General features: G+C 69.7%; 4 protein-coding genes across 9 annotated transcripts; 1 reads left to right on the top strand and 3 right to left on the bottom strand.

Annotated features, from left to right (window-relative positions):
- Nucleotides 1-198: 198 nt before the first annotated feature.
- On the bottom strand, nt 199-10750 carry ERBB2 (erb-b2 receptor tyrosine kinase 2). Of its 3 annotated transcripts, XM_049800580.1 has the most exons (27): nt 10089-10111; nt 7646-7797; nt 7367-7553; nt 6915-7052; nt 6732-6800; nt 6050-6162; nt 5824-5965; nt 5617-5733; nt 5300-5426; nt 5146-5219; nt 4965-5055; nt 4678-4877; nt 4443-4575; nt 4244-4334; nt 4005-4165; nt 3858-3905; nt 3586-3724; nt 3350-3472; nt 3169-3267; nt 2891-3076; nt 2649-2804; nt 2453-2528; nt 2208-2354; nt 2019-2116; nt 1773-1943; nt 1265-1538; nt 199-1159 (listed from the first exon to the last, which is right to left on the bottom strand). In XM_049800580.1, exons 2-27 carry the CDS (start codon nt 7778-7780, stop codon nt 816-818), a joined length of 3639 nt encoding a protein of 1212 aa, XP_049656537.1. In that variant the 5' UTR covers nt 7781-7797; nt 10089-10111; the 3' UTR covers nt 199-815. The 3 variants fall into 3 exon arrangements, with proteins under 3 accessions (XP_049656537.1, XP_049656536.1, XP_049656538.1); XM_049800579.1 differs by lacking the exon at nt 10089-10111 and having other exon boundaries at nt 4005-4334; XM_049800581.1 differs by lacking the exons at nt 199-1159; nt 1265-1538; nt 1773-1943; ... (8 more) ...; nt 3858-3905; nt 10089-10111 and adding an exon at nt 10643-10750 and having other exon boundaries at nt 4001-4165.
- A 2068-nt stretch (nt 10751-12818) lies between these two features.
- On the top strand, nt 12819-16635 carry PGAP3 (post-GPI attachment to proteins phospholipase 3). 4 transcript variants are annotated; one of them, XM_049800601.1, is made up of 8 exons: nt 12819-13037; nt 13853-13950; nt 14022-14174; nt 14656-14718; nt 14888-14949; nt 15077-15213; nt 15326-15530; nt 15983-16635. In XM_049800601.1, exons 1-8 carry the CDS (start codon nt 12839-12841, stop codon nt 16044-16046), a joined length of 981 nt encoding a protein of 326 aa, XP_049656558.1. In that variant the 5' UTR covers nt 12819-12838; the 3' UTR covers nt 16047-16635. The 4 variants fall into 4 exon arrangements, 3 of the variants coding, with proteins under 3 accessions (XP_049656558.1, XP_049656557.1, XP_049656559.1); XR_007506049.1 differs by lacking the exon at nt 15983-16635 and having other exon boundaries at nt 14853-14949; nt 15326-15467; XM_049800600.1 differs by having other exon boundaries at nt 15077-15530.
- Nucleotides 16636-17197: 562 nt separating this feature from the next.
- On the bottom strand, nt 17198-19015 carry PNMT (phenylethanolamine N-methyltransferase). The gene is made up of 3 exons (XM_049800605.1): nt 18862-19015; nt 18442-18649; nt 17198-17633 (listed from the first exon to the last, which is right to left on the bottom strand). The coding sequence occupies exons 1-3, from the start codon at nt 19013-19015 to the stop codon at nt 17198-17200; spliced, it is 798 nt and encodes a 265-aa protein (XP_049656562.1).
- A 1504-nt stretch (nt 19016-20519) lies between these two features.
- Nucleotides 20520-21524, bottom strand: TCAP (titin-cap). Its single transcript, XM_049800614.1, has 2 exons — nt 21366-21524; nt 20520-20775 (listed from the first exon to the last, which is right to left on the bottom strand). The coding sequence occupies exons 1-2, from the start codon at nt 21512-21514 to the stop codon at nt 20520-20522; spliced, it is 405 nt and encodes a 134-aa protein (XP_049656571.1). The 5' UTR covers nt 21515-21524.
- Between the last annotated feature and the right edge of the window lie 814 nt (nt 21525-22338).

Here is a 22338-nt window from a genome sequence, read left to right as displayed (position 1 = left end):
CCGTCTCCTGCCTGCCCTGCCCTTGGTCGGCAGCCAGGCAGGATCAGGACTTTTACCCTCCAGGTAAGCAGGTCCTGCCCTTCGCTGCCTCCTCGGGTGGTGGCAGCTGAGGCCAGGAGGGAAGGCATACGATGGTCCCCAGGAGCTGTGCCAGCACTGGAGAAGGGGGAATCACACAGACAAGAGGAGTAGAAAAAAAAAAAAAAAACCAATGTACAATTATCAAATATACATCTCGGTGCGATACAGTCGGCTTCAAAAGAATCCAGGAGGAGCCGGGACGCGAGCCCAGCATCCGCCTGCTCTCAGTGCAAGTCCATGTGTCCCGGCGCAACTGGGGCGCTGGGGAGGAGTGCGGTGGTGGCGGTGACATTCACGGGATGAGCCGGAACGGGACAGCCCTGGAGAGGCGGTTGGTGGTGGAGGAGCCTTTGGGGTGATGGTGGTGGGCTGTCCTCCAGCCGTGCCGGGGCCAAGCTGCCTGGGCTGCTCCCGGTCGCCATCTGAGCACCATCTGGCTCAGCGCAGCTTGCGGGTCACTCTTGCCGATGCCCAGTTCTGGGAGGGGGCCCAGAGCAGCACCTGGCACGAAGGGTGACCTCTCTCTGTCCCCACACTTGCTGCCACGCTGTCCTACAGCATCCTGAGCTCTCCCAGCTCTCCGTGGCTGGTGTCACCCCACGGCGTTAGCATGGATGCCCCCCGGGGCAGAGGGGACAGCCGCCAGCTCCGCATCCGCAGCTCACCGCATGCTGTCCCTCCCCAGCCTGCCTCAGCGGAGTCGGTGTGTTGGGGGGTCTCTCCACGGCTCAGCCCTACGCGGCCGTGTTGTCAGGTCCGGCCAGGCCGAGGTACTCGGGATTCTCGGCCGTGGATGTCATGCCGGGGCCGCCCTCAGGACCACCGGTCTTGGGGGGGTCCTGGTTCCAGTAGTAGGGGTTGTCGAAGGCCTGGCTGAAGGGGCCGGGGGCAGGCGGGCCGGGGGGTGCCAGGTACTCGGGGTTCTCCACAGCATGGCCGAAGGGTCCCGGGAAAGGGTGCTTGGCTTCCTTGATGAGCCCGTTCTTACCCTGGTGCCCTTTGGGCTTGTCTGGCGGGGATGGGGGTGCACGGGGGTGCCGGGGTGGGGACCGCCGCTCCCCAGCCTGATTCACGTACTCTGCAGGGTCGAGGGATGAGTTAGGGAACACCGTGGCTGAGCTGGGTGATGGGGTGGGCAGGCAGCCCCCCCGCCTCCTGCAGGGTCCCCCTGTCCCCTCCCTACCTGGCATGGCGGTGCGGGGGGCGGGGGCGGTGAAGCCCTCGGGGTCCAGGCCCTCACTCTCCTCGGCCGTCAGCCCGGTGGGATCCTCGCTGTACCGCGGCAGGGTGCTGGGCTCCCGCACCGACGGGCTCTGCAGGGATGCCTTGACCCCACCGTCCCCCTCCGGCACCTCTGGCACGGGACTCTCCGGACCCTCTGCCAGGCCCTGGGGGGGGAAGGGGAAGGCGGCCAAGCCCTCGCCCTCCTCCACGTCGGCTGGGGTCTCCGCCGTGCTCTGGGTGCAGGAGAAGGCACAGAGTTTGGCACTCACAGCCCACACCGAGGACGCTGTCCTGGTGCCCGCAGACGGGGTCTCAAGGCAGTGCATGGGGGGCTTTGCACCCCACATCTCCCCAGCACAGACACGGCTGCAGCCTTGCCCTGGGCTGCCCCAGCACCGGGTCACCCCCCACCTCTGCCAGGAAAGGGGGGCTCCTGCTTGGCCCCCCCCTTTCCCCATCCCACCTACCCGCGTGGAGGAGATGCGGCTGCGGTAGGTGGTGGAGGTCTCGGCGCTGAAGAAGCCCTGGTGAGGGACCAGGTACTCCTCGGCGTCAACCAGGTCATCCATGTCCTCCTCCTCGAGCAGGGCGCGGTAGAAGGTGCTGTCGATGGAGCCGGGCAGCCCGACCATGTCGTTCTGGGGGTAAGGGCAGCGGTCAGTGCTTGCACGGAGGTGCCAGCAGGATGACAGGACCCCCGGGGACCTGCGTACCTGGATGACCACAAAGCGCTGGGGGTCCCGGGCCATGCGGGAGAACTCGGTGACCAGCTCCCGAAACTTGGGCCGGCACTCGGAGTCGATCATCCAGCCTGGGGCAGAGCCGGGCACCGTAAGGGCCGGGAATAAGGTGCTGCCGTGGCACCCTGTCCCCGTGCGGTGTCCTTGTCCCCCTCCCCGTACATTTCACCATGATCATGTAGACGTCAATGGTGCAGATGGGCGGCTGTGGCAGCCTCTCGCCCTTCTCCAGCAGGTCGGGGATCTCCCGGGCAGGGATCCCATCGTAGGGTTTCGCCCCGAAGGTCATCAGCTCCCACACGGTGACACCTGGCGGGGGGGATGGGGACAGGGGTGAGTGATGCCCCGGGCCCCACTGCGCAACCCCCCACGGTCCCCAGCCCAGGGACGGGGCCGCCCCGACATACCGTAGCTCCAGACATCGCTCTGGTGCGTGAAGCGCCGGCGGAGGATGGACTCCAGCGCCATCCACTTGATGGGGACCTGGGACAGGGAGGACAGAGAAGTGAGCAGGATTTGGCCGGGGATGGGGGGTGGTCTGCTTGTCCCTGAGGGGGAGCATCATGGCCCCCATCACTCTGTCCCTGCATCCGCAAGCCCCACCTTGCCGCCGTCAGCGTGGTACTCGGTCTCATCGATGTCGAGCAGCCGGGCCAGCCCGAAGTCGGTGATCTTGACGTGGTTGGGGCTCTTGACGAGGACATTGCGAGCGGCCAGGTCCCGGTGCACCAGCCGCACCTCCTCCAAATAACTCATCCCCTGGGGGTGGCATGTGTCAGGCTGGCTCCGTCCCCCCACTCCCACCATGACACCCCCCCCACCCAGGTCCCCCCCCCACGTCCTACCTTGGCGATCTGCACACACCAGTTGAGCAGGTCCTGGGAGCCGATGCGGTCCTTGTTCTCCCGCACGTAGTCCAGGAGGCAGCCGTAGGGCATCAGCTGTGTCACCAGCTGCACCGTGGAGGTCAGGCAGATGCCCAGCAGCCGGGACACGTAGGGGCTGCCCACCCCTGCCATCACGTAAGCCTCCTGCGGGCAGGGTTGGGGGGGGGGGGGGCGGTCAGGCTGGATGGGGGCTACCGCCGGCACCGCTCACCCACCAGCACCGCTGGCACACTCACGTCCAGGATTTCCTTGTTGGCTTTGGGCGACGTGTTCTCTCGCAAGACCTTGATGGCCACTGGGATCTTCACGCTCTCTCCGTCGGGGATCCAGATGCCCTGAGGGAGGGGGAACATGGGTGAAGGGGTGCGGAGAGGGGAAGGTCCCAACCCGCTGGTGCCAGCACCCCCTACCCCTCACCTTGTAGACGGTGCCGAAAGCGCCGGAGCCTAAGACTTTCACTTTTTTGAGCTCCGTCTCCTTCAGGATCCGCATCTGAGCCTGGTTGGGGAGGGCCCCGCTGGGCGTCAACGGCTCCACCAGCTGCGGGGCACAGATGGGTGAGGGGGGGCCGGGGCTGGGCTCCTGACATCCCCCCCCCCCAGCACTGGGGATCCATCCCCCTCTGGAAGAGCCGTGAGTCCCGGCGTTCCCACCTCGGTCTCCTGCAGCAGGCGCCGCATGGTGTGCTTCCGCTCCTGCTGCCGCCGGCGCTTGACGCAGACGACGGTGATGAGCAGGAGGACGACAACCAGCAGAGCCCCCACCACGCCGGCGATGATGGACGTCACCTGGCTGCGAGATAGGACGTGACCGGGGTGGGGGAGATGGTGACAGCGTAGGGGTCCTGGCTGGAGGAGCCCCCCCAAAGCCTCCCAGCGCCCAGAGGGGTGGGAATCAGGGTGGCACCAGGCACCCACACTCATACCTTGGCTTCTGATCCACGGGACAGCCGTCCTCATCCCGGATCGTGCACCTGGGGACAGAGCGTGCAGCAGCAGCCCCCCGTCAGCAGCCCCCCCGCGACCCCCTGCCCATGCCCAGCCGGACCCCACCACCCCCCCCCAAGACTCACGAGTGGGTGCAGTTGGTGGGGCAGAGCTGGCAGACGCCGTCTTCATCCGGGTACTTCCAGACGGGCACGAAGGAGGCGTCCGCCTTCACCCCGCTGGGGCAGCGCCGCACGCACTGCTGCGCGTCCTTGTAGTGGGCGCAAGCCACACACTGGTCTGCCTCCTGCGGGGAGGGGGGTGGGGGGGTTGTAAGGGACCCAGGGGTCCAGGGCCACCCCCCCACATCCCTCCCCATCCTCACCGATCCGAAGCAGGTCTCGGTGCCGTTCTGGGGTTGGCACTCGGGGTGACAGGGCAGGCACCGCGTCCCGTTGGCATGTTCCCGAACGGCTCTGCAGGGCAAAGGGACTGTGGGGTGGGTGCAGTGATGGGGTCCCGGACCCCCTGTAGCTAGCGGGGTGGGGGGGCTCTGCCCGCCGTCCCCGGTGCTCGCCGCTCACCCGTCCAGGAGGTTGCAGGAGGCGACGCACTCCTGGCCGCGCAGGAACCGCTCGCAGGCGACGCACTGGGTCGGACCGGGGCCCCAGCAGTGCCCGTGGGCGCAGAGGTGGAAGCAGACCAGCCCCTCGCTCTCTGCAGGGGAGCACCGTGAGCGATGGCGGGGGGGGGGGGGGTGTCCGCCGGCTCCCCCCCCCCTCCGCCCCGCCAGCCCCGTCCCCCATGGGTGCTGCTTACCGCACTGTTCGGGGGGCTTGTTGTGGGTCTGGAAGAGGCGCTGGCGGGGGTTACGGAAGATGCTGCCCCATGGGACCTTCTGGAGGAAGCAGAGCTGGGGGTTGTGGTGGACGAGCACCATCCCGCTGCTGATCTCCTGCAGGGCACGGAGCCCCAGCGCCCGCACCGCCAGGTCCCGCAGCGTCAGCGAGTAGGCGCCGCTGCCGAGACACCGCCGGGTGAACGCGTGCAGACCACCCCCCCCACCACCCCGTGTCCCCCCACCCCGCGTCCCCGTCCCCGCTCACTTGTGCAGCACACGACCCCGGATGACCCGCAGGTTTTGGAAGACGCCCAGGTCCTGCAAATCGGGCGGCCAGGCAGCGATGTAGAGGAAGCCTGTGGGGAGCCGAGCGTCACCACCCCGTGTGTCCGTCCCCCCGCTCCCTGCATCCAAAGCCCCCAGCCCCTGGCTCCCTCCGTGCTCACCCGTCAGCTCTTCCAGGCTCTCGAAGATCCGCAGCAGTTTGGGGTCCAGGGGCGGCGTGTTGGTGCTGGGGTCCCTGCCAGGGATGGGAGGGAGGTTGGGGGGGGGTGTCCCGGCAGCTGCCTGTGGGGGGGGGGGGGCGGGCAAGGAACTTACCCAGCGAAGGTCTCGGGCAGGAAGGCCAGGCTGCCAAAGATCTTGGTGCAGCCGGCAAAGTGCTGGATGTTGGAGGCATTCACGGCACGGACGCCCTTGAGGAAATCTACTCCCAGCCCGTAGCACACTGCGAGGGGGGGCACAGCAGGGCTGGGGTGCTCCACCAGGACCCCCGCTCCCCCCAAAACACTCACTGCTCCTGCCCCGCCGGCCGTGGAGGGACACCCCCCCTCAGGGCATAGCCAGCATCCCCCACACCCCCTTGGGGTCCCCAGAACCACCCCCCCCTTAGGTGCCGGGGGGGGGTTGCTGCTCACCCTCCGGGCAGGGTTTGCTGCACTTCTCGCATTTCTGGACGTTGTTGACTGTGACCTCCTGGCTGTTCTGGGGGCACACGAGGGTGCAGGACCCCACCTCTGTTGCGAGGTAGTTATCTGAGGGGGGGCAGAGGGGGAGGTCAAGGCCACGGCGGTTCGGCACTGGACACCCCCACCACCACCACCCAGAGCCGGCATGGCACTCACAGGGACACTGGCTGACGCAGCTGGCACCGAAGGTGTATCGCCCGTCGCGGTTGGGTACCGACTCGAAGGTGTCCGAGTTGTAGATGACGAGGGGGGGACAGTGCAGCTCGCAGATCCCGCTCCGGTTGAAGTTCAAGCACGCCTTGAGGAGGGGGACGACAACCGGTGTGAGACTCCGGCATCCCATAACCCCCCGTCCCTGGTGCCCCCCGTCCCCGGTACACACCAGGCAGTCGGAGTGCTTGGGGCCGGTGCAGCCGGCAGCACACTGCTCGTGGCAGCAGTCCGTCGGCTTCGTGCCCTTGCAGCGTGGGCAGCCGTGGCAGATGCTGTTGGTTACTTGGGGGGGGGGGGTGGGAAAGAGGGACACGGTGGGGAACAGGGACCCCGATGGTGGTTCCCCACCCCTCCAGGGGATGTGGGGGTCCCCAAGATGAGGAGCTGGGGGGGTAGGTGGGTTCCCAGGGCAGGGAGCTGGGGGGGGGGGGGGCCCTGTGGTGGGGATTTGGGTACCAGGCGGGGACAGTGGGGCAGGGATCGGGAGGGGAAAGTGGGGATCCCCAGGGCAGGGATTTGGGGGTTTAAGTGGAGGCCCCCGGGGCAGAGATTTTGGGGGTCTCTGGGGCAGGCATTTGGGTGCCAAGTAGGGGTCAATGGGATGGGGATTTGGGGGAATGGGTGGGGGTCTCCAGAGCAGGGATTCTGGGGGGACCATGGGGAGTTGGGGGGGGCAAGTGGAAGGTCCAGGGAGTCTCTGGGGCCAGGATTTAGGTGGCAAGTAGGGGTCAATGGGGCAGGGACATGCAAAGGAGGGGGGTGACCCAGGGATTTTGAAGGACCCCAAAGAGCAGGGGCTTTGGGGGTCCCTGGGGGGGGGGGGCAGAACTGGCTGCGGGCCCCGTACTCACGCGTCTGGCAGTCCTGCGGCCCCTCGCCCCAGCAGCGCCCCTCGGCACACAACGCCCGGCAGTCGGGACCTGTGCCGGGGAGGGGGGGAGCCGTGAGCGGGCAAATGCCGTGGGGTAATGGCAACCCCCAGACCCCCTCCCTGGGTAAAAACCCCTCTGCCCCACTGGGGTGCCAGTGCTCACAGCTGCGGTTGCGGGTGCTCTCCACCCGGGTCTCTCCGCGGAGCTCGTTGTGCCGGTGGAAGATGTCGGACCACAGGATGGTCTCCTGGAAGCAGAGCTGGGGGTTCTTCTCGATGCGCACCCCCCCCTTCAGGATCTCTGTGCAGGGACAGCATTGGGGGGCGGGGGGCATATCAGCATGGGGATGGAGGGGGGGGGTCCTGCAGCCCCATGGGGACTCCCAGCCCTGGGCAAGGACCTGGAGCCCCACGGGGACACCCAACCCTGCATGGGGGACCTGCCACCCCATGGGGACCACCCAGCCCCAGGCAGGGCAGGGGCTATACTGGGGACTGGCAGCCCCAGGCAGGACCAGCAGCCCCCGTGCGCCCACCCCAGGCAAGACCCGTCAGCTCCCAGCCCCAGCAGCAGCAACCCGCAGCCCCGAGCGTCCCAGGGAAGGGAATCCCGACCTGTGAGATGCCGCATGCCGAGCTGGCGCAGCCCCGGCGTGCCGGCGGGGCCGGCGTTGCCCACCACGGTCAGGGCGTAACGCTCCTGGAAGAGCTGCGTCCCCCGGATGATGCGCAGGCTCTGCAGCTCCAGCCGGCTCACTTGGTTCTCCGCGATCAGCACGTAGCCCTGCACCTCCTTGATATCCTGGAGATGGGGAGGGATGAGGGGGGGGGGGGGAGGGTGAGGGGCCGGCCGGCCCCCCGCCACCACCCCGGGGTGTTCCCCACCCTGCGCACCTTGAGGAAGGTGGTGTCGGCGTCGGGGGGCAGGTAGGTGAGCTCCAGGTTGCCCTGCACCACCTGGCAGCCCTGGTAGAGGTGCCGCAGGGTCTCGTAGTGGCTTTCGGGGCTGGAGGGACGCAGCAGCTTCATGTCGGTGCCCGTGCAGACTGCGGGGACGGGAGCGGGAGCTCAGCGGGTTCCCCTTCACCTGGCCCAGCCTCGCCCCCGCGGGGAAACCGAGCCGGCGGCGGCGGCACCGGCCTCCGCAGGAAACGCTGCGGGATCCGGCGGCGGCCGTTTATCTCCGGGGCTGCTTCCAACAGCTTCCGATGGGCTTCCTGGATCGCCGCTCCCCCGGCTCCCACCCCGGCACGCGGCGAAGCTGCTCCCGCTTTGGCACCAGGCCCCGGCACGAGGGACGGCCGAGGGACGACGTCGCCCCGTGCCCGCGGTGGGCGTCGGGTGCTGCTGGGGGGGGGGGGTGCCAGGCTGGGACCCGTAAGAACCGGCCGTGTCGGGGGGCCGGAGCGGGGGGCCGCGGGCAGGAATGCTCTGCCCACGCCGGCGAGGGGGGGCCACGCCAAGACAAGACCCGATTGTTGAGCAGCGGCGACGGCTGCTGCCGGAGCCTGGCCGGCCCCATCCCACGGCGGGGGCTGCTGCTGGCCGGGAGACCATCCCCGGGGCATCGGGTCGGGTGCGGGGGGATGCAGGGTAAGGGGAGGTGGGGGGGTGCAGGAGCCCGCCCTGGGCCGGGCTGGTGAGTCACGGCCGCGGGTGGCACGGGGCCCCCGGCCGCCCGCTCCCAGCAGGAACCGCCTTTTCAGGTCGGGCGTGTTTGGGGAGCAGCGGTGACGCAGGGCTGGCGGGCACGGCCCAGCCCCGGCGCGCCCGCAGCCCCCGGCACCCCGCCACCACGCCGGGGTGACCCCCCCCCCGACACGTAAGACCCCGATCCGGCTCCGACACTGACCCCGGCACGGCTCCGGCGTCACCGGCCCTGAGCCGCCACCGTCCCCTCCCCGGGCACCGGGCAGGGGGACACCGAGGCACACGGGGGGTGAGGCAGCCGTGCCCTGCCCTCTGCCCAGGGCAGGGGTTTGGCGTCCCAGTCCCCGGCTGGAGGGGGCTGCCGGCCGTGCCGCGGCTGAGTGACAGCCCCCGGTGCCGGCAGCTGCCTGCACAGCCTCATGGCCGGGGGACCAGGCTGGCAGCCACCTCCTCTGCCTGTTCCAGGGCCGCTGAGCAAGGGAGAACCCCCCCCCCGCCACAAGCAAAGCCAGGGAGGAGGAAGCTCTCCGAGTTTGGGGTTCAGCTCTCACCCCCACCGCGGTGGCCTCGGCTGGGCAGCGGAGGGTCCCCCCTGTACCCCCGGGAGGAAACCACGCTGTTGCGGTAGGCGCCAAAGCTCAAGGTCTGCCTTCCACCTGCCCCGCGGCGCGGGCAGAAGATGCCGAGAGCTTTCCCAGGGCGAAGGGCAGGCGGGACGGGCGAGCGGCGGCAGGGCCAGATCCTGGTGGGATCCCGGCTCCGTCCCATGGGCTTCGGCCCTGTCTGCTCCTCCGGGTCCCTGGCCGGGCACCGGGAAGGGCAGTCAATGATCCATCCTGCCTGGCTCGCTCTGGTGGGTAGCGCCGCCACGGATCGTCCCGTCTGCCCGCAGGCAGCCGCCGAGGTGTCCGGCAAAGCCCGTCGGCCACGTGCCCCCGGGGCTGCCCCAGGTCCGGTGCTCCCCGAGCCGGGGCTGCCGGTCAACGCCTCCCAGCCAGCACACGGATCGACCCCGGGGACAGGGTTGGGGCTGAGGGGTCACATCAGCACGTCCCCAGTCTGGAGCCGGGAGCTCCCCCCGGCACAGACCCTCTGAGCGGGGCGAGCCGTGGGGTGCCGGGAGCGGAGACTCCCCCCCGGCGAGTCCCCACGTCCCTGCCCCACAACCCTGCACCGCCTCAGCCCCACCAGGAATTTGCTTCCCAAAACTCCACCAGTGCTGGACCTACCCCCCCCACCCCAAAACTGGGCTGGCATGGAGGCAGCGGGCAGGCCCGGAGCAGGCAGCGGGGTCAAATCCCACCGGTCATTTTTGGGGCTGCTGATGCCAACTTTGGGGTCACCAGCCCCGTCCCCTGCTGTCCCTCGTCCCCTGCCAGCCCCGTTCCCTCGTGCCCGGCCGAGGCCTCGGGACAGGCAGGGCTCCCGTCCAGGCTGCTCCCGCTCCCTCCCCGGCCGCTCTCCCGGGCTGGGCAGGGTGCGGCACGTCGAGAATGTGGATGGGAGCAACGGGGACGCACCCACTCACCCACCCACCCACCCACCCACCTACCCGCTCCGTCGGGCACCGCGCCTGCCCCAGCACCCCACGGCTCCCTGCCCTGCACCCCAAAACTTTCCCGTGGTTCCGGGAAAGGGAACCCCCGAGAAGTTGGGGTCCCTCCGTTCCCGTTTCCCCAGACGTTACCGGAGCCCTTCGGAGCACCCACAGCCGGGGGGTGGGGGGGGGGGGGTGTCCCCCAAACTCCTCCCGGGGCAGCGGACCCGAGGCTCGTCCCGTTCGGGGGGGGTGTGGGGGGGGGGGGCCGGGGCCCAGCGGGCAGGGCAGCCCAGTCCGGCCCAGCGCCTCCCAGTCCAGCCCAGTCCGGCCCCCCAGCCCCAGCGGGCGATGGCGGCGTGGGGCCGCCGGGGACGCGCTGCCCGCGGCGGGGGGGGGGGACGGACGGACACCGGGGAGGGACACGGGACGGTCCCGTCACTTTCAACCGAGCAGCCCCCGCGCAGCCCGGTACCTCCCCCGGTTCCCCCTCTCGGTGTCCCGTCCTCCTCCTCCTCCCCCCCCCCCGGTGCCGGTCGCTCCGGTGCAAAACTTTGCCCAAAGTCCCGCCGCCGAGGGGACGCTCCCGCGGCCGGGTGTCCTCCCGATTCCCGGTGTCCTCCCGTTCCCCGGTGTCGTGAGTGGGTATGTGTGTGTGTGTGTGTGCGCCCCCCCCCCCCCCGCGCTGTCCCGGTGGGACCCACCTTCGGCGGCGGCGGCGGGGCAGAGGACGGCGAGCAGCAGCAGCCCGGCGCCGAGGCAGCCTCCGGCGGGGATCATGGTGCTCAACGCGGGCCGCGGCCCATGGCCCCCCCCCCGGCCGCTCCGGGAAAGTTTGCGGTGCGGAGCCGCCGCCTCCCGCCGCTCCCGGGCTCCGCCTCGCGGGGCCGCGCCGCGCTCCCGGACCCGGGTCCGGCCCCGGGCGAGGGCGCGCCGCCCGCCGCAACACACCACCACCACCCCCCCCCCCTTCGCGCGCGCTCCCGCCGCCCTCGCGCGCTCCCGGAGACCCCCCCCCCCCTCCCCTCCCGGTGCTTCCCCGTCCCGGGGTTCTGCTGGGGGCGGGGTGCGGAGGCTTCGCCGTGGGGTCGCCTGGATTGGGGCGGGGGGACGGGGGGACACACGGAGAAGGAGCCCCGTCACCGGTGCAGGGGAAGGGGGACGGGGGCGGTGATGCTGCTCCTGGGTTTGGGGGGGACAGGCCCGGGGGGTGGGACAGAGGCCTGGCACCGAGAGACAGTCCCGGGGTACGGGGACAGACCCGGGGTACGGGGACAGACACAGGGTACGGGGACAGACCAGGGCTATGGGGACAGACCGGGGGTACGGGGACAGACCCGGGGTACGGGGACAGACACAGGGTACGGGGACAGACCAGGGCTATGGGGACAGACCAGGGGTACGGGGACAGTCCCGGGGTACAGGGACAGACCCGGGGTATGGGGACAGACCTGGGGTACAGGGACAGTCCCAGGGTACGGGGACAGACTGGGGGTATGGGGAACGGGGTATGGGGACAGACTGGGGGTACGGGGACAGACCCGGGGTACGGGGACAGACCTGGGGTATGGGGACAGACTGGGGATACGGGGACAGACCCGGGGTACGGGGACAGACCTGGGGTATGGGGACAGACCAGGGGTACGGGGACAGACACAGGGTACGGGGACAGACCAGGGGTACGGGGACAGACACAGGGTACAGGGACAGACTGGGGGTACGGGGACAGTCCCAGGGTACGGGGACAGACCTGGGGTATGGGGACAGTCCCAGGGTATGGGGACAGACTGGGGGTACGGGGACAGACCCGGGGTACGGGGACAGACCTGGGGTATGGGGACAGTCCCAGGGTATGGGGACAGACTGGGGGTACGGGGACAGACCCAGGGTATGGGGACAGACCCGGGGTACAGGGACAGACCAGGGGTACAGGGACAGACCCAGCGTATAGGGACAGACCCGGGATACGGGGACAGACCCGGGCTATGGGGACAGACCCAGGGTACAGGGACAGTCCTGGGTTACGGGGACAGTCCCAGGGTACAGGGGCAACCTGGCCACATTCAACACGTCCCCAGTGGGTTGGCCTGGAGCTGGCGTTTGTCCCCCACCCTGGGCACAAGCCCTGGGTGCACAGGGACGTGGGGTCCCCCGGGAGCATCGCAGCCCGCGATGGCGACCCCCGACCCCCCCAGCCGGGCAGAACAGGGGGCATTGTGGCCGGGAGCAGCCGTGTCGAGGGGTGGGTGGCCGGGACAAGACCCCGGCGTGGGGCTGGTTCTTCCCGCCATGTCCCCATCGGCCGCCCCCTCCCCTGCTTCCACCGTGGCCGCCCGCAGCCCCCCAGGGGAGAGCCGACCCCTGGCCAGGCCGGAGAAGGAGCCCCCAGTGCCGGGGTCTGGGCTCCCCCCTGTTTGCCCGACAGCCCCCACCAGGACAGCGACCCCCGTGTGTCCCCCACCCCGTTGCCAGCCATTGGCACCCCACGGCGGGGGGGGGGAGGGGGGCTGCCTCGGGGTCCTCATCCCACGGCCCCCGCCCGGGGTCCCGCATGGTCGGGGCCTGCACGGCCCACCCCGAGGCAGAGGCAGACCAGGCCGTGCTGCCGCCGGGTTCTGTCCTGGCCCCGAACCCCACAGGCCGCCGGGGTCACCGCACACAGCCCCCCCCCCCCCCTCCGCCGGGGCCCGGCAGCCCACCCGGGACACACTGTGCGCGGGTGGGGGGGATATATCCCATGAGCCTCTGCAAAAAGTGCAGAGGGAGGATATATCCCATGAGCCTCTCGCCCCGGGGACTGTATCCCGTCATCCCAGCGGTAGGCGGAGGCGCTATATCCCATGGTGCCCCATGGCGCCCCCGTTTCCGGGGTGGGCCGGAAGTGGCCGGGCCGGGCGGCGATGGCGGCCGGCGGGGCGGCGCGGACCGCGCTGCTGCTGCTGCTGGGGGCAGCGGCGGCGCCGGGCCCGGCCCGGGGCTCGCAGGGGGACCGGGAGCCGCTGTACCGCGAGTGCCTGGGCCGCTGCGAGCGGCAGAACTGCTCGGGGGCGGCGCTGCGGCACTTCCGCGCCCGCCAACCCCTCTACATGGGCCTGACAGGTACCGCCCCCTCCCCGCGCCCATTGGCTGTCGGGCCGGGCCGCGCCCCCACAGCTGGCAGGCCACGCCCCTCGAAGAGACCACGCCCGCTATGGAAGGCCACGCCCCTCTCAGAGGCCACGCCTCCGCACCGAGTGGCTGGGCGGGCGGACGGGGCCGGGGAGCGGGGTCGGACTGGGAGGCACTGGGCCGTACTGGGGAGCACTGGGCTGTCCTGAGGCCGGGCTGGGGGTGCTGAGCTGTACTGGGAGGTACCGGGGATCACTGGACCATGCTGGTTCTGCACTGAGGGTTACTGGGCCGTGCTGGGGGGCGGCATTCGGGCTATACTGGTGGGCACTGGGCCATGCTGGTGGCTATTGGGGCCATTCTGGGGTCATGCTGGGAGGCGCTGGGCTGCGTAGCGGGATACTGGGCTGTGCTGGGCCATGCTGCTGGCTCTTCTGGGGGGGGACACTGAGCCTTACTGGGGACCACTGGACTTTGCTGGGGGAAGTGCTGGCCTGTTTTGGACTGTTTTGGGAGTCACTGGACCATTTGGGGGGATACTGGGCCATACTGGGGGTTTCTGGGCCATGGTGCTGGGAGCCACTTGGGGAAGGCCCGGGTGCCCAGCCTGCACCCAGCACAGCAGGGGGGTCCCCGAGCTGCGCAGGGTGAACCCAAGCTGGGTCCTGGCATTCCCAGCGCCCGTCGTGGTCTGACCGTGCCGCCTGATAGTCCGTACTGGGAGGGACTGGAGCAGCGGGGGGCTCAGTGGCCAGGGCAGGGGCCGCACCAGCCTTCCCCGCCACCGCTCGTCTCCCCGGCTGCAGGCTGGACCTGCCGCGATGACTGCAAGTACGAGTGCATGTGGCTGACAGTGCGGCTCTACGTCCAGGGCGGCCACAGGGTACCCCAGTTCCACGGCAAGGTGAGCAGAGGGGGCTGGGGCGAGTGTTGGGGTCCCCCTCAGCTCGCTGACATCGCCATTCTCCGTTGCAGTGGCCCTTCTCGCGGTTCCTGTTCTTCCAGGAGCCGGCCTCCGCCTTCGCCTCCTTCCTCAACGGCCTGGCCAGCTTCGTCATGCTGCTGCGCTACAAAGCCGCCGTCCCCCCGGCCTCCCCCATGTACCCCACCTGCGTCGCCTTCGCCTGGGTGAGCCGTGACGCCCCCCCTCCCCTTCCCCTCCCTGGGGGGCTTTGCTGCGCTCCACATCCTCGCTGCTCTGTCTGGGGGTCTTCTTGCAGCCCCCATGGTCTCCCCTTATTGTGGGGGCCCCCTCCCCGCCAGGGTGATGGGGAGGATTTGGGGGGCACAGCCTGCGCTGGCAGGGCGGCACCGGGCCGGCAGCGCTTTCCGGGCGTCCTCTGCCAGAGCGCCGAGTCTCGAGGGCTTTGCAATAACCAGCTGATCAGCAAACCCCGCACAGCTCCGGCTGCTGCCGCTGCCCCGGCCGCCGGCGCCTCCGCATCCAATTTTCAGGGCACTCATCTTCCCTAATGAGGCTGACGAGATGCTGAGGGGGAACGTGACCCAGCCGGGGAGCTGGCACTTACTTAGCTGGCAGCGGGGGCCGCTCAGCCTCTCCTCACCCCGGCACTTCGGGTTTCCTCCTCTCACGCCGCCTCTCCCACAGGTCTCCTTAAACGCCTGGTTCTGGTCCACCGTTTTCCACACGAGGGACACGGCTGTGACGGAGGTGAGCGGCGCCCTCAGAACCAGCGTGTCTGTGGGTTCGTCACCCTCTGTCCCCAAACCAGTGCTGGGGTCCTGTTGTTCAGCCCCGCTCGGGGCAGGGGGGGCTGTGTGCTGGAGCCCCTGTCCCTCCTCAAGCTGCCAGCACGGCTCACCCAGCCCCAATCCTGCAGAAACTGGACTATTTCTGCGCTTCGGCCGTCATCCTGCACTCCGTGTACCTGTGCTGCGTCAGGTGAGCCCCGTCAGCACCGTGGGGCACCAAGCCGTGGGGCAGGGTGCTGGGGACACCGACGGTGGCCGGTTCCCGGCGCCGTCAGCGACCCTTTCCTCCTCCTCCTCCTCCTCACCCCTCTCCCCAGGACGCTGGGGCTGCAGCGGCCAGCCTTAATCAGCATCTTCAGGGCCTTCCTCCTCCTCTTCCTCGCCTGCCACATCTCCTACCTGACCCTCGTCCGCTTCGACTACGGCTACAACATGGCCGCGAACGCGGCGATCGGTGAGGCCGGGACCGGGGGCTGTGGGTCTGGAGCTGGCTGGGGGGTTCCGTGCCCACAGGTGGGTGCTCCCCTCTCCCTGTTCCCCCCCCTCTGCCCCCCAACTTTTCCCAGGGCTCCTCAACCTGGCGTGGTGGTTGCGGTGGTGCCTGCGGAACCGCCCGCGCCTGCCCCACGTCTGGAAGTGTGCGGCCGTGGTGCTGCTGCTGCAGGCGCTGGCGCTGCTGGAGCTCCTCGATTTCCCCCCCCTCTTCTGGGTGCTGGACGCCCACGCGCTCTGGCACATCGGCACCATCCCGCTCAACGTCCTCTTCTACAGGTCAGTGCCCCCTCCCCCTCCTAAAATATGGGTGCTGGGGGTCCCCCTCTTAAAATATTGGTGCTGGGCGCTCTAGTCTTTCCCACAGGGTGCTGGGTGCCCCTCTCTTGCCCATGCTGTGCTGGGTGCCCCCCTCTTGAAACTGGGGTGCTAAGGGCCCCCCTTTGGTCCGTGGGATGCTCAGTGCCCCCCCCTTGAAATCAGGCTGCTGGTGGCCCCCCTGTTGCCCGTGGGGTGCTGGAGGGACCCCGCTGCGGCTCCCCAAGAGCCTCGGGGGCTAGCCCGGCTCACTGGGGGGGTTCAGGGCTCCCCCGACCCCCTGCCTTCCCACCCAGCACTGACAGCCACAGGGGGCCTCCCCCAAGGCCGTGGGGCTGTGGAACCGAGGCCCCCCCCGGCCCTGTCACCCCCCCCCCCCCCAGCCCCCACCTCTCCCCCCTCCCTCTCCGCAGTTTCCTGGTGGATGACAGCCTCTACCTCCTGAAGGCCAACTCCGACCTCTTCAAAGCGGACTAGAGCTGCCGGGGGGGGAGCACGGCCCTTCATGCCCCCCCGGGGTCCTGCCCTGCCCTGTGCCAAGTGAACCCCCGGCCCCCCCTGGCTACGGGCTCCTTTCCCCTGTTGCCTTCTGAGGTTTGCTTTTCTCTCCACGCACCCCCCCATGCCCCCCCAGCTCCCTTCCCCAGGGTCCGGGGGGGGGGTGCATCCCCCCTGCCAGTTGCACAGGGGCCAAGGGCAGCCGAACCCCCCCCCGGTGTGTCCCCCCCCCCCGGCTGCCGGTGCTGAGCCAGGAGCCCTCCCTGCCGTGGAGCCCAGCAGCCGCGAGGTGGCAATGGCTGCTGGGGCCTGTGGTGCCGGGGGGGGGGGGGACGTGGGCGGCTGGGGGGGGCCTGCGTGCACACGGTGGGGGGGCCTTGCTCGGACCTGCTGGCTGCTGGCTGGCTTTTGCAGGGGGGGCATGTAATGCGTGGGGCTGGAGCGGTGCCTTGGGGCTGGGGGTGCCCCCCCCTCTGCCAGAGGGGCTGTGCCCCCCCAGGCGTGCGGCCCCCCCCTTACCTGAGTGTGTTGTGGGATGTGAATAAAGCCGAGTTCAACCTGTGCCGGGCCTGGCTCTTGTCCCCCCTGTACCCCCTCACCGCCCCATGGGCACCCTGTGCCCAGCCAGGCTGCACCCCCCCCCCCCCCCGCACTATGCCACCCCCCAGCCCCACCTTGCACCCCGTGTCTGCCCTGCACCCCATTCCCCTTGCCGTCACCCTGTGGTGCACCCTATATCTGCCCTGGCCTGCACCCCATTTCCCACCCTCTCTCGCCCTGTGTGCCCCCCCCCTCCTCACCATTCCCCCTGTGCCCCCCCCCCCCCTTCACCCTCTGTGCCCCGTATCCCCCCTGCCATGCCCCCCATACCCACCCCATCCTCACCTTCTCCTGAGCCCCCATCGCAGCTTCCCCTCCGCCTTCCCGGGTCCCTGACCCCCCCCCCCCCCCACTCCAGGATCTATGGGTGCCCCCCACCCCCACCCCAGGGCCACCCCCTCTCCCCGCAGCCCCGAGGCAATGCCAGGCTGTGCCATGCAGCTCAGGCTTTATTGGCGGGGGAAGCAGCGGGGTGGGCCGGGGGGGACACAAAATCTGGCTTTGGGGGTGATGGGGGTGGGGGGCATCCTTCAGGCCTCCAGCGGCTTCTGCGCGTGGGCGAAGAAGACGCCGTCGACGTCGTCCACGCCGGTGCGGAGGGCGGGCGGCATGGCGTAGGATCGGAAGTCGCGAAGGGCGAAGCCGGCGCCGGTCAAGGCCGTCCGGACGTCGTCCTCCGCCAGCGGCACCACGGGCAGGCGGGCGGCCCCCGCCATGTAGAAGGACTCCCCCAGAGCCCCCAGCAGCAGCGCGTGGCCCCCCGGCCGCAGCAGCGAGCCCACGTGTGCCAGCGCCCGGGCGAAGGCGGCGCGGTCGGGGCTGACGGCTTCCAAGCAGAAAGCGGAGAGCAACGCGTCGGCCGGCGGGCGCAACGGGGCGCCCAGCGGGTCCGGCCGGTGGACGTCGATGGGCAGGATGCGGCGCAGGCGGTCCCGCAGCCGACGCTCTTTCTCCTGCCAGGGCTCCCTGCGGGGAGGTGGGCGTCAGCGGGGGACGGGATCCCCTGGGGATCGGGCCGGCACCCGTAGGGATGTGGGGATGGGATTCCTGCAGGGATCAGCCCGGCATCTGCAGGGACGTGGGGAATGGGATTCCACAGGGATCAACCCAGCACCCACAGGGACGTGGGGACAGGATCCCATGGGTATGTGGGGCTGGGATCCTGCAGGGATCAACCCAACTTTCACAGGGACGTGGGGACAGGATCCTGCAGGGATCAGAGCAAAGTCTGTGAGGGCTGTGGAGGCATAATCCTGCAGGGATCAGCCCAGCGTCCACAGGGATGTGGGGCTGTGAGCCCATGGGATGTGGGGGGACAATCCCACAGGGACCAGCCCAGCATCTGCAAGGATGTGGGGTTGTGAGCCCATGGGATGCGGGGACACAATCCTACAGGGATCAGTCCAGCATTTCTAAGGATGTGGGGCTGTGATCCCATGGGATGCAGGGACACGGTCCTGCAGGGATCAGCCCAGCATCTGTGGGAACGTAGGGCTGTGATCCCCTGGGATTTGGGGACAGTGGGGCAGTGATCCCATAGGATACGGCGACATGCTCCTGCAGGGATCGCAGCCAGGGATCACAGGGCAGGGATCAGCCCAGCATCTGCAGGAATATGGGGCTGTGATCCGGTGGGGCCACTCAGCCATGAATCCACAGGGACCAGCCCAGCACCACCCACCACCGTGGGGGCACCCACTGCCCGGGGTCCCCCTGCGTGTGCCACCCCCTCTGCCCCCCCCCCCCCCCAGCCCCCGGCCCCACGCAGCCCTACCCGCGTCCCTCGATCTTGCAGACGTGCTGGATGAAGGGGCTCCAGTCGAAGGTGCCGGGCTCCCCCCGCACCCAGCGCCCCAGCTCCTCCCGGTTCACCGCCAGGTAGTCGGTGGCCACGATCTCCTCGAAGTGGTCGCAGGCGCTCAGGAGCTGGTAGATGGTGGGACCCGAGCCCACGTCGATCAGCGTGCGCCCGTGGATCTCACCTGGGGAGGGGGAGCAGGACACTGAGAGGCCGGGGGTCCCACACCGAGCTGGGTGGATGGGGGCAACCGGAGATGGGAAGGGGGGGGGGGGGGGGTCCCATCCTGGGAGGGTGGTTGGGAGAGGGGAGATGGACCCTGGGGTCAAGCCAGGGGAGTGGGCAGGGTGGGTGCCGTCCCACCCCGTGCCTCAGTTTCCCCACCTGGCCACTCACCACTGGCGAAGGTCTCGGCCAGGCATCGCAGCTTCCAGGGCACCACGAACTCCTCGGAGGAGAAGTCGGCCCGGGGGGGCAGGTAGTTGTTCTGCAGGTAAGCGCGGGGGTCGAAGTGCTGGTAGCCCTCCCGGAGGGCGGCCAGGGTGCTCATGGCGAGGGGCTGCGGCAGCGGCGCCCGTCCACCCCCAAACCCGCCTTATATCCCCAGCTGGGCTTTGAGGAGGGGGGGTGGCTGCGGTGAGCGATGGTCCTGCCCGGCGCGGAGGTGATGGTGGCCATCCATCGTGGATAACCAGGTTAGTGCCAGCGCCTCAGGGCCGGGGGACGCGGCCGGACGCCAGCGCTGCCGGATTCGGCCCGGCGCTGAGCGATAACGCTCTTCTGCCTTCCCTGAACCGGGGTGGCGGGGGGGGGGGGGGGGGGGGGAAGGATCCAGGAATCCTGGCTCCAGTCACTGTCCCCTGAAGCTTTTGCTCTTCTCCCCACCCTGAGATGTGGGTGTCCTGGCCGTGACCCACCCCCCAATGACAGGATCTGGTCATGAGTGTCCCATGGGATGGGATGGGGAGAGGATTGGGATGAGGATGGGGCCTGTCTGAGCTCTCCCCGATGCCTCTATCACCAGTGAGCCGAGTGTGCTGGACCTCAGCCCAGCCCCTGGCAGGAGCTGGCACCACCAACCCTGCCAGCTTCCAGGACTCCCAGTACCCTGGGATAAGGAGCAGGATGGAACCCACTTATGGGGCTGGGGAGAGGGAAGGGGTGGGGGGGGGGCAGTTAAAGATCCCAAATCCTGTCTGTGCTGAAGCTGTAGGTGGACAAAGGTGGCAGAGACAGGCGGCTCATGGGGAGGAAAGGGACGGGATGGGGACAGGGAGGGGACGGGGACTGGCGGTGGCCCAGGGACAGCAGGATCCGGCCGGGCAGGAACAGCTAATCTGGGCGCTGGCGCTGGGTCCGTCCCGAACCCTGGCACCGGCTGGGCTGGCAATGGAGGGGGGGGGGAGGGGGGGGGGGGAGTTATATAAGCAGAAGGTTACCCCCTCCCCCAAGCCCCCCCCCCCCCCCCCCAAAAAAAAGACGCCTGGGTCCCTCCAGCTGCCGGCAAGGAGCTGTGCCTCAGTTTCCCCCATTCCCCAGGAGGGTCCCTCTCCTGCTAAATCTTGCCCCCCTCCTCACACCGCCTCATGGGGGTCTCAAAACCCCCTTCCTGTCCCCCCGAAACGACGCCACTGGGCCAGACTGGGCATTTTATTGCCGTACAAATGCCATCGTTTGTACAACTCCACAGAGTGCCCCGCCGCAGCCCCCCCACTTCTCCACAACCCCCCCAGGGCCCCGTTCGGCCCCAGGCGGGTTTCAGCGCTTCCCATCCTTGCACCCCCTTCTCTTTGCCAGGGAAACGGAGTCGCGCTCGGAGCTGCCAGGAGCCCCCCGAACCGTGGGCGCCCCGTCCCCGCCGGCTTCCACGACGCCCACTGCGGAGTGGGGTCCCAGGCGAGTGGGAGCCCACCCCCACTTGCCCCCACCCTCCCGCGTTGCCTCTTCGGGGCGGCTGAGCGGACCCAGGCGTCTGGGTCCCCCTGCCGCCCCCCAGCATCAGCCTCCTGCCCACCCCACCCTCCCCAATTCCCCCCCCATCCCCACCGACACCCTCAACCCCGCTGGGCCTCGTGGGAGAGGGAGCGGGAGAGGGTGCGGGGGACCCCCGCCTTGGCACCGCGGAGGTCCGGGGGGGCGAAGAGGGGTAGGGGCAAGGTGCGGGCGTAGGGCAGGAGGTGCTGGGTCAGGGGCTGCCCCAGGCATCCGAACCGCAGCAGCCCCCAGGGCGAGCGCTGCTCCAGCACCCGCATCTCCCCACGATGCTCCACCGTCTCCCGGCGCTGCTCGTCCACCTCCCGCCGGCACCACCTGGGCATGGGGGGGCTCGTGGGGGCGGGAGCCGGGCTCCAGCACCTCACGGGGACCCCCCGTGTCCTGTTCTGCCCTGTCGTGGCCACCCCACTCCACGGGGACCCCTGGAGACACCCACGTCCCACACTACACCGTGGGGACCACCCCCCCCCGGAGGTGCCCATGACCCCCCACAGCCTCACCAACCCCATGGGGACCCTTGGAGACGCTTCAGGACCTGCACAGCCCCACGGGGACCCCCCCACCCCACAGGGACCCCTGGAGACTCCCACATCCCTCCTGGCCCCACGGGGATACCCAGCTTCCCTCAGTCCTGTGAAGACCCCCGTCTCCCTACAGGAACCCCCGAGGCCCTCCCAGTTCACCTTGAACACCCACCCCACCTCCCTGGAACTCCCATGACCCCACAGAGACCCCCTGCAGCCCCCCCCCATTCCCCATGGGGACCCTTGGAGCCCTCCCCCATAGCCCCAAGACCCTATGGAAACCCCCCAGCCCTTGGGGACCCTCAATCACCCAGTGCCCCCGCTATAGCTCCAGCACCCCAAGGACCCCTGCCCACCCTCCGCAGCAGGGGTGCCCCTCACCCATCCTCAGGCCGGGTGCTGAGCTCCAGGTCCAGCCATTCGGCACTGAACGTCTCGCGACGTCCCACGTCCTCCTCCCGCACACGACAGCCCAGGCGGGCACTCGAAAGCAGCCCCCCGCTGCGTACCACCGTACTCGGCACCAACATGTTGCCGCTGTCCCCCCACCTACCCACCCGTCCTGCTTTTATGGCCCCGCCGAGGCTATTTTGGGATGTGTTGCTGGCACCACGGGGACCGGAGGGTGCCAAGGGCCCCCTCGGGGCAAGCCGGGGAGATGGGGGCGGGGGGGTGGCACTGGAGACACGTGTGTCATCCCGTGTGTGTGTCCGGCCACGCTCAGCCCCATGTGCCCACCGGCCATTTGCCACCCTATGGTGGCAGCCCAGACCCTGATCTGGATGTGGGACAGATCCTGCCGGCAACGTGAGGGCACCCGCAGGACCCCCTGGCCCCGGTGCAGGGCATGTCTGGCCTTTCCTTGCCCTCCACGGTGCTGGCACCGGCCCCCGGGACCAAGCGAACACGACGGACCCCGGAGGCGATAACGGCTTTGCGGGTGTCTGGTGCCAACACGGTGGCCGCGCTACCCTGTGCCACCCGGCCCACGGCGGCCGTGCTCCCGCCGCTGCCCTCAAAGGGCCACTGGGGTCCCATCGTGGCGTGTGTCCCCCCCAGGGACAGGCCATGCCGGGTGAGCGGGCAGGGGGATGCTGGCTGTAAGGCCCCCCCAAGGCTGGGCTATTTGTAGGGGCAACAGATGGGGGCCGCGAACAGACGGGTGCTCACCGGGTGCCAGCGGCCGGGGTTCACGTGGCTGTGGCCACTGCCCCGGCAGACACGGGTCTCCAGCCCCTTCCAGCCACAGCGGTCCCGCTCCAGGGGACGTTCGAGGAAACCTTTGCCGGGGGTGACCGGCGCAGATGCAGACACTCCACGCCGATGGCCAGGAGCTGCCGGTGCCACCACAGGA

The sequence above is a fragment of the Accipiter gentilis genome, chromosome 5, assembly GCF_929443795.1.
Source record: "Accipiter gentilis chromosome 5, bAccGen1.1, whole genome shotgun sequence".
In the NCBI taxonomy this organism is placed as follows: Eukaryota; Metazoa; Chordata; class Aves; order Accipitriformes; family Accipitridae; genus Astur; species Astur gentilis.
Note: the sequence above shows the minus strand (reverse complement) of the source record. Positions and strands in the feature narration are given on the sequence as shown.

What these genes read in the sequence shown, in the direction of transcription:
- ERBB2 (XM_049800579.1), bottom strand. Translation starts at nt 7,780, where the DNA reads ATGAAGCTGCTGCGTCCCTCCAGCCCCGAAAGCCACTACGAGACCCTG. An exon ending in CTGCCCGAGACCTTCGCTGG is followed by an intron (nt 5,220 to 5,299) that starts GTAAGTTCCTTG and finishes CATCCCTGGCAG; the next exon opens with GGACCCCAGCACCAACACGC. An exon ending in GAGCCTGGAAGAGCTGACGG is followed by an intron (nt 5,056 to 5,145) that starts GTGAGCACGGAG and finishes GGCTCCCCACAG; the next exon opens with GCTTCCTCTACATCGCTGCC.
- PGAP3 (XM_049800600.1), top strand. Translation starts at nt 12,839, where the DNA reads ATGGCGGCCGGCGGGGCGGCGCGGACCGCGCTGCTGCTGCTGCTGGGG. An exon ending in CCTCTACATGGGCCTGACAG is followed by an intron (nt 13,038 to 13,852) that starts GTACCGCCCCCT and finishes CCCCGGCTGCAG; the next exon opens with GCTGGACCTGCCGCGATGAC. An exon ending in TACCCCAGTTCCACGGCAAG is followed by an intron (nt 13,951 to 14,021) that starts GTGAGCAGAGGG and finishes TCTCCGTTGCAG; the next exon opens with TGGCCCTTCTCGCGGTTCCT.
- PNMT (XM_049800605.1), bottom strand. Translation starts at nt 19,015, where the DNA reads ATGAGCACCCTGGCCGCCCTCCGGGAGGGCTACCAGCACTTCGACCCC. An exon ending in GGCCGAGACCTTCGCCAGTG is followed by an intron (nt 18,650 to 18,861) that starts GTGAGTGGCCAG and finishes CCCCCTCCCCAG; the next exon opens with GTGAGATCCACGGGCGCACG. An exon ending in TGCAAGATCGAGGGACGCGG is followed by an intron (nt 17,634 to 18,441) that starts GTAGGGCTGCGT and finishes ACCTCCCCGCAG; the next exon opens with GGAGCCCTGGCAGGAGAAAG.
- TCAP (XM_049800614.1), bottom strand. Translation starts at nt 21,514, where the DNA reads ATGTTGGTGCCGAGTACGGTGGTACGCAGCGGGGGGCTGCTTTCGAGT. An exon ending in AGCACCCGGCCTGAGGATGG is followed by an intron (nt 20,776 to 21,365) that starts GTGAGGGGCACC and finishes CCCCATGCCCAG; the next exon opens with GTGGTGCCGGCGGGAGGTGG.